Source organism: Olea europaea, chromosome 16, assembly GCF_002742605.1.
Source record: "Olea europaea var. sylvestris chromosome 16, O_europaea_v1, whole genome shotgun sequence".
NCBI classification, from domain to species: Eukaryota; Viridiplantae; Streptophyta; class Magnoliopsida; order Lamiales; family Oleaceae; genus Olea; species Olea europaea.
Window position 1 is genome coordinate 5,317,384 of NC_036252.1, and position 9,113 is coordinate 5,326,496.

At 35.1% G+C, this 9,113-nt stretch overlaps 1 protein-coding gene across 6 annotated transcripts in view; it reads right to left on the reverse strand.

Annotated features, from left to right (window-relative positions):
• The window catches only part of LOC111411859 (pentatricopeptide repeat-containing protein At1g62720-like), a 9,737-nt gene extending 2,177 nt beyond the window's left edge, over positions 1-7,560 (reverse strand). For 4 of the 6 annotated variants that reach the window (XM_023042494.1, XM_023042496.1, XM_023042495.1 and 1 more), the window contains exons 1-2: positions 4,988-7,560; positions 4,822-4,866 (exon numbers count right to left, since the gene is read on the reverse strand). In XM_023042494.1, coding sequence (XP_022898262.1) covers positions 5,604-7,499 — 1,896 coding nt within the window. In that variant the 5' untranslated portion in view covers positions 7,500-7,560 and the 3' untranslated portion in view covers positions 4,822-4,866; positions 4,988-5,603. The remainder of the gene's footprint in view (positions 1-4,821; positions 4,867-4,987) is intronic. The other 2 variants (XM_023042498.1, XM_023042497.1) reach the window with 2 other exon arrangements.
• Positions 7,561-9,113: the final 1,553 nt, after the last annotated feature.

Here is a 9,113-nt window from a genome sequence, read left to right on the forward strand (position 1 = left end):
TAGCCAGGAAAAGCCTTGAAAGCAAGAAAGGCAAGCTATTTTAATAACGGGGTTTAATAAATTCATTTTTTTTGGAACTCATTTTCAACCAATCATTCTCCAAATAAAATAATTTTGCACGTAGATCAAAAAATTTTCATTACTTTTAAACTGCACATTCTTCTAAAAAATCACTTTGCACAAAATCTATTATCAAAAAATGAAGCTCAAATAGGGACTTGATAAAAGAAGAAACTTTATCCAATACAAAGGGTGATGCAGGATGAAAAGGGGATTCCTGCAAAGTAATTAAACAGCAGAAAATTGCAGAACCAGAAGAAGAGCAGAGGAGGCAGAAAACAGCAAAGAAAAAGGGAAGAAGGAGAGAAACCGAGAGGAGGGAGAAGAGGAAAAGAAACCAGGGGAAGAGAGGGGAGGGAGAAAACGACTGCAAGCCAAACAATATTTCAAGTCTAATTTATCATCGTCTACTAAAATTACAATTGAAAATCATATAAATAGTAAAAGCATAACCCTATCAGTGATGGACTTGGGCCAAACCAATAATACAAGCCCAATAACTAGAAAAAGTAAAATAGTGCAATAATAATATAAGTGATGTCCGCATCAATTCTCCCGAGTGAACAAATAACAAAGAGCTACCGTCAATCTTCAATGTCTGAACTCATACCACGGTGAACGATCCTTTTGAAGAACCAAATATCTGAACTCCACGGTTGATAACAATGCAAATAGCAACTTGTCCTCAAGAATATGATCCGACTAAGGCGGACGATCCCTCATTTTAATCAAGTACCGACATTGGACTCCAAATAACAAGTACTCCTGCAACTCATCTCCAAAATCTTCACATGATTGCGCATAATGTGGAGCACAATAAGAACGTTGATCTACCCAACAATTAAAGAAGCACCGATTCTCTCCATCAACGGTTAACACAGCCTGTTCATCTAAAATTACATCAATTTTATCTTTGTGTGCTGTGACAGGTGGTATTCGAATAGACATAGCAAAAGATTCGGTGTGGGAGTTCTCAAGTAGAGATAGAAAAGGATCAACAAAAGTGTTAAAATAGCCATTGTAAGTATCGAAGTCCTTAACAAATAAAATAGGGTGATGGTCATAATGTGATAAAAGATCATTGAAATAGGCATGTTGACCAACATGCTTTGAAATTTTAAAAAGACCAGCATTACACGCTTGCAATATCACATAATCCCCAATATTAAATTCAAAGTGTTGTTTATGCCAATCAACTTGAGGTTTATATAATGCTTTACTTGTTTCAAATTGTTTATTGATCTCAATATGCAAGTTATGAAAATGTGATACAACTACCTCAACTGACATAGACACACAAGCATGTGGGTGCATGGGAATAAGGTTTAGAGGTTTCAAAAGTTCACAACCAAGAATAACTTCAAAGGGTTTTAGACCTAAAGACCAGTTCACGGGATCGTTATATACAATTTGAACAGTTTGAGGGATCAAGTCCCAATTCCCAAGATTTTTCTGAATTAGAGACTGTAATAAATTGTCGGGATTTTGGTTAGTACTTTTGTTTTGACCATCAATTTGAGGTTGGTCAGTGGTGGATAATTTTGCCTTAGTGTTAACCACAGGCGACTGGATTTTCCAAGGGTGACTGGTGACATCATCAAGCTCTTTAACTTGGGTAAGGGTATGACATATAACATGTGATCGAGAATTGTCGGAGATAAGGGGTATAGTATCCAAAGTCTCGGGAAGAGTCTGGATTCCACCTAAGGAAGTGTCCTCACTATCATCCAAGTCATCAAAATCTTCAAGTTTAGGTTCATAGACTAGATCTTCTAACGGCTTCTCTATTACATTCTTTCGTTCTTCCATGACTAAGGTTCAATTAGGACATTTAGAAGAAATGTGACCAAAGTCTTTACAGTTGATGCACAACAAGTAAGAAGAAGACCTTGGAGTTTTAGAAATTCTACCCGATTTTTCAAGATTGGAGAACCATTAGAAGGGGGAGGTCCTAGAAAGGACTTAACGGGAGGTGGTGGAGTTAATGAAGCCAAATGATGATTATAAAAAATTTTACCCTTATTTTTCAAAATTGAAGGAACATCAGACGAGGGAGGTCCTAGAAGGGACTTAATGAGAGGAAGTGGAGCCAATGACACCGAAGGATGATTGTCAATATGCTTTCTACATGGAGAAGAAGATCTTGGACTATCACGACCTTTACAATTATTTTTCCAAATAGGAGGAACATTAGACGGAGAACGTTTTATGATAGACTTATGATGAGACGATGCTAATGAGATGGGTGAACAACGATGACCACACTTTTCATATGGAGTACTAATAATCAACTCATAATCTCGAGCTAAAGAGTAAGCGTGATCAAAAGTAGTGACACCTCGAAGAAAAAGCTCGTGTTTAAGATCATCTCTCAGACCTTGGCTAAACCTACTCAAAGTTGTGCTCTCATCCTCAATTAAATGACATTTTGTTCGAAATTCCTCAAATTGCGCGATATACTCAATCACTAATTGATTTCCTTGTTTAAGGGCATTCCATTGAGTAAAAATTTTAAAATTATCTCGTTCTCGCTCACGAATCTGATTCCTATTCATATCCCTATCCTTACAATCAGGTTGAAAGTATATTTAATTACCTTGTCGACGATGTTGTATATTATGGGACACCTTAGAATTATCAACATCAATTGAATGAGGGATGTGTTTAAAATTTTTCAAACTAACAGATAGAGCCTTACTCTCTTCAAGAGTAGCGGTCATTTGAGTTTGAATAGCCGCTATTTGTCGGGTGAGTGCATCGAATTGTGAGGGGTCCATGTTTAAGGTACTGAAGCTAGAAGTGACAAGATGACCAATATGTAACTACATGCACTGTAATAGCAACTTAATGACATGCAATGGAGAGATCAACGAACAAAAAGTGCAAGTAATGGAAAATGAAAACAGCAAAGAAGAAGGGAAGAGGAAGAGAAACCGAGAGGAGGGAGAAGAGGAGAAGAAACCAGGGGAAGAGAGGGGAGGGAGAAAACGACTGCAAGCCAAACAATATTTCAATTCTAATTTATCATCGTCTACTGAAATTACAACTGAAAATCATATAAATAGTAAAAACATAACCCTATCAGTGATGGGTTTGAGCCAAACCAATAATACAAGCCCAATAACTAGAAAAAGTAAAATAGTTCAATAATAATATAAGTGATGTCCACATCAAAGAGTATATAATCAGTGATGAGTTTAAAGGGGTTTCTGGCTTTAATCCGTGATATCAGGTCCAGAGTACTACAGACAAGCTTGGATCTACAATTTATTTTAGTATGGTAAATAATGTGCAGACATATCAATATGTTATATAATTAAGGATCCATGAACCTTTCAAGAAAAATAAGATGGAGTAGAAGTTTATTCTGGAATAACAAAAATATTAACCCAGCGGCATTTCCATCTCCCAAAAGTTATATCAACACACTAAAAATAGGATGGAATTTTTTATCAGTCCGTATGGTTGAGGGTACAAAATCAATTTTTTGCACACTCAAGGGCATTGTAAATAAAATAAATTGTTCCACAACAGGGACGGACCCACCTTAAGTCTAGTGACTGAACTTTTCTCGAGCAAAAATGATTACTAAAAAGAGCTTTGCCAAACAAGAAGTCAGTGATATGAAGGTCCGAGTTTCGATAATCAGCAAAATATTTACCAGCAAGAAGGAAACCATACAAGAGATCAACTAAAATTCCCAGTATCTTGTCTTTCTGTAAATATATATGATTGATAGAAACACGTACAACATCGAGGATTGTTGGTTTTGGGTTAAAAGAGGAAATCATTGTATAAAAGGGAGAGGCAAACACCTTCTAGAAACCCCTAATCTCCGTCTACCCTCATTCTTTCCATCTGAGCCCTTAACCCTAATTTCATCTATCAAGCTTCGTATTTATTTTGTACCCAATTTCCTCTTTTACCCTCATTTCAACCTTTTTACCGTTTGTGACTTCATGTGGTTTGACAATTTGAGGGTCCTATTGTAATTCTGGTATAATCATTGGTATTTGGTATAGATCAGGAACCCTCAAGTCGCCAGCGCGATTCCGCTTTGTTTCCCGACTTACACTCCATGATAGATTATAGATTTAATTGATTTTAAAGTTTATAGATTAGTTGAGAAAAATTAAAATGCATATTGCATACTTTAATTTAAGGGCCCAAATTTAAAGTTTGTCTCGGGTCTCGAAAACTCAAAGTTCGACTTTGATTAAATTTCGCCCGCACTGGACAATTTCCTGATTCTGTCCCTCGTTCACAATGCCTCAGGAATCTGATTACATCAGAATCTTATGCAAGAAAAGATGATGTATTATAGGCTTATAGCAAAATCGCCAAAGTGTCTTTTAACAGCTAAGTCTGCAAAATTGAGTAGATGAAATCCAGATAGGAATACAAACAAATCATCATCACTTTAACTGATTCCCTAGAAAATTAGACTACAGTATAATTGCCAAAAAGACCAAAGAAATTTATTGCCATAAATTGCAGATCATGCTAGGAATAATTCTTCCCACTTTCCACCGGTTATAATACACTTCATCTTTTTAAAAGAAACGAACTAATTGCGCCTTTCATGGAAAGAACATGAGAAAATAACAAAACACTTATCAGTAAATTTGCATTAAAGTAGTTTCCCTTTCTTCTAGACATTTCACATGGTTTTCATTAGCACCCAACTGAAACATCACAATTTTCCAAATTTTTTTCTGAAAGCAGGTATTAATAGATACCAACCGGTTCAAGAATTCATACCTCGATCTCATTAAATTCAGCAATACTCAGACTTGGGATTTAATCCTGCGTCATTAAAAGATGTAGCTTTATCTTCGAAATGTCATCCCACATCATAAAAGGATTAAATAGATTAACTAAGCATTCAAATGAAAACTTTAAGATTACATTCAAATCATAGACTGACCTGCATTACCACTATCATGATAGAAAAACACAAGTGTCAAAAACTATATCAGGGTTTGGATCCATCTCCTAAAATGTCTTCCTCGGAGAATAATTGCAAGGAAAGAAGTTGTTGCACCTTCCAGGAGATAACTCGCAGGTCTTAATATAAAACCCTGTTAATTATTTAGTCTCACTACAATGATAGAAATTTTTAATGCACTAATTCACAAGTCAAGATATGGATGAAGATAGAGCATATTACCCCCAATACCTTCTGCATCTCTCGGAATTTCCTTATCGTTTCAATCTCATGAGTTAGAAATTAACAAACAGCTTCATATTTAGCAATGTGAACTGGAAAACAGTCCGCCATGGCTTTATCTCATAGTATCAAAGTTCACATGAACTTATTTCAATGAATATTATTCCTAAAGACTTATGTCTTCAAAATACTCGGTGAAGGAGTGGAATGAAGAAGATTTTACAGGCATTGCAGCTCAAAAGTTAAAGAGAGCATCATAAGAATAGATTCACATGCTCACATATTGCATGCATTATCATAAATTGCAAGCATTGTCAACCATGAGAATCTAAGGGAGTTGCCTATTCCTCTGCATTACATCTTCAATAGAGCCTTAGGCAGAAAAATTTGGAATCAAGCTTAGATATTTCGAATAATTTGAATCTTTGGACAAAATATCTAGAACTAAAGATACCGTGTCTTCATTTGGGGAGATATTTCTCTCTTTCATTTTAACTAGAAGTTCAACCACTTCTGATGCCTCACCAAGATTACAAAATCCTTGTATAAGCGTGTTAAAATTGACCACGGAGGGTGCACAACCTATCTTTTCCATCTTCATAAACAGATGGTTTGCCTCTTCCATATTTCCATATTTAGAAAAGCCATGGATCATGATGTTATATGTAAAATTTGTTGGTTTCAAGCCCTTTTGAGACAACTTCCCAAATAGCTCGTTGGCCAAATCAAGATTTCCTGCTTTACACAATCCATGAAGGACATAATTATAGGTGTCAATGTCAAGATTAAGGCCAGATATTTCCATAGTGTGAAACAGCTCCATTGCCTCTGTGAGGCAATTATTTTTGAAAAATCCATACAATAATATATTATAAGTACCAGAACCTGGAATTACTTCATGGACTTTCATCTTTGCAAAAAGTACCCGTGCATCCTTAACATGACCTATTTGAAATAGACCAATCAACAAGGTGTTGAATGTAATTACATCTGGCTTGTATTCTTTGCGCACCATTTCTTTGAAAAGCCTCATGGCCTCTTCCAATTTTTGACACTTGCAATACCCATTAATTAACACATTGTAGCTTACAACATCTCCCTTATGGCCTTTAGTCTCTATCAAAACAAATAACTCCCTTGCATCATCAATCCTACCCTCTAAGCAGAGCCCATTCATCAATATATTAAATGTAAAACAATCTGGCTTTTCACCCCTTTGAATCATCAAGTTAAACAACCCAATCGCTTCGTCAATTTTCCCCTCGTTACAAAGATATTGTATCAAGATATTAAATATTACTACGTTAGGACGAATGCCTTGATCCACCATTTCAGTGAAGAACAGCTTTGCCTCCTCCCACTCACCATCCTGACACAAACCATGGATTAAGCCACCATATGTAACCAAATTCGGCATAATTCCCCTGCCCTTCATCTCCAAAAATAATTGTTTACCCTTGTCCACCAACCCCTCTTTACAAAGCCCGTCAATAAGCATGTTATAACAAAACAAATTAGGCTTAAATCTTATATAAGACCTTCCTCCTTTCCCGTTCCCCACTTGTTTATGCAAGCTAAGCGCCGCCTCTGCATTTCCACTCCTACATAAGCCCTTAATCAGAGTCCCCCAAGTCCTGATACTCGGTTGAAAACCCATCCCAATTATTTTCTTGAACAACTCAATTGCATCATTAATCTTACCTTCCATGAACAACCCATTAATCAATGAAGTAAAAGTAATAATATCAGGACTATATCCCCTCTTCAAAATCCCACCCATAACAGCAAAACCAAGAGAAACCCTATTACAGTTACATAAAGAGTTAAGCAAAACATTCAGCGTAATATAATTAGGTAATATATCAGCTTCAACCATCCTACGGTGCATAAAAATCGCATCTTGATAATTCTTGGTTTTAGCAACAGCGCCTATCAATTTGTTAAACGATGAGTCGGGAGGCAAGGGTTTCATTTGGAGCATGTTATTAAAAGAGGTCAATGCTTCATTGGTGTCGATTTTTGTGCTTGATTTACAGTCTTTTTTGAATTTTTCAAGTGGGGTTGAAGTTTGAAGTTGAGTTGGGTGTTTGGATTTTGGTGGGAGTATCCATATTGATGGAAGCTTGCCTCTCTGAGCAGTTCCGGAAGCCATCTCTGATATGCCGTAACAAGAATGGATCCCTGAAATAGGAAAATCGAATTCCGCTGTACAACGTTTCTCATCACCTTCGCACAATGTTTCTTGGTTGTCTTCAATCATTAAATTCATCAGATCCACGGTTTAGCTTATTCTTAAACGACGGGTCATGTCACCTGTGCTTAAGTTAAGCATGGGTATTTAGGCGATGATTTTCGTATGTTATAAAAGCAAAAAAAAAAAAAGAAAAAAAAAAGTGAATAGAATTGTTTATTTTATTAAGAATCAAAATTCTCTATTTATAGGTTATATTTAGAGATACAACAGTAATAATTTTTAGAAGTGTAGGTGTATCATTGTCATTTATCAATAAACCCTAATGAACTTTCCTTTTTACAACACTCCCCTTTAATGACACATTATAAAATATCTATCTCTTTGAAAATATTAATTGGCAAAAGCCCAATAGGGCAAAATTGCGAACAAAAAGAGTAAAAATAATTTGGAATAATAAAATGTTGTCTCGTTAAAACCTTGTCAAGAAAATTCAGTGGGACAAAATTTCATCGAAGGAAAAAAAGTATAGCTACTCCTCGTATGTCACTATCTTCAATATTGCAACTTTGGTGAAATGCCTCATGTTGTCTTGTACAATTTTCAAATAACACCGTCTTCACAAGGGATACTTTATCATTCTTTGATAACTGTAGTAATATGATAATTCAAAAAATAACTCTTGTTGATCTCTTCAAGAGTCTCATACATATAATGTATTATTTTGAGGGTAAATGTCTTGCATGTTATAAACATTAATTATACGAAGAATATGCCTCATTAAAATCTCATGGAAAAAAATTCTAGTGAAGGAAAAAAGAGTGCACTATTCTTTTGAATACGTTATAAAAGTTGCCTCATTAAAAACCTTGCCAGAAAAATCTAATGAGATAAAACATTAGTCAAGGAAAAAAAGTACAACGCATATTTACTCTCCCTCATAATAATATCACTTGAATTATGCTTCAAGCATATTCAATCATTCCAGAATGGTATCAAAACAATAGAAGATAAATTATCTCTAATCAAATTTATTACAGGCACATCAAATTTCACGCATTATCATACTAGCAAGGTAAATACATATGATTACGTCCACCACATGATAACTAATCTATTTATACAAGTGTGCACGAAATTCATTATGTAAAAAGTCCTACATTTCACATTACGACTTTACTTTTTCTATTTTCATTTTGTGCAAGTATACACCTCTTGGTGTTTGAACTGTATATCGAGAAATTTCATGTTTCTCTAGTAAGTTCAATTTTACTAGGATCGCATCCATTTTATTTGGCCAATCATTATTTCGATCGATATATGATGCAACACATCATGTGTAAAACAGTTGTCGACAACATTTTCTTCTGTTGTTCGATTCTATTTCTTTCTCCAAGATGACATAATTTATTGAGATATCTCAATTTTCAATATATTAGGTACCTGAATCTCTTCTGAGATTTTATAATCTGTTATGTCTAAATACTCATAAGAGTGTATGCATTCTCAATAAGACCATTTTTGCTAATTGCTTCATTTGGAGATTTTTTGTATTAGAATCAAATATCATCACGTTTCAGGCGTACCATCAAATATGATATTAACTAATTGTCCTCTGTGACATTAATTCAAGTTGGAGTATTTGAAACTGATGTGTAAGATATTATTGATCAATTTGATCAATAAATGCAT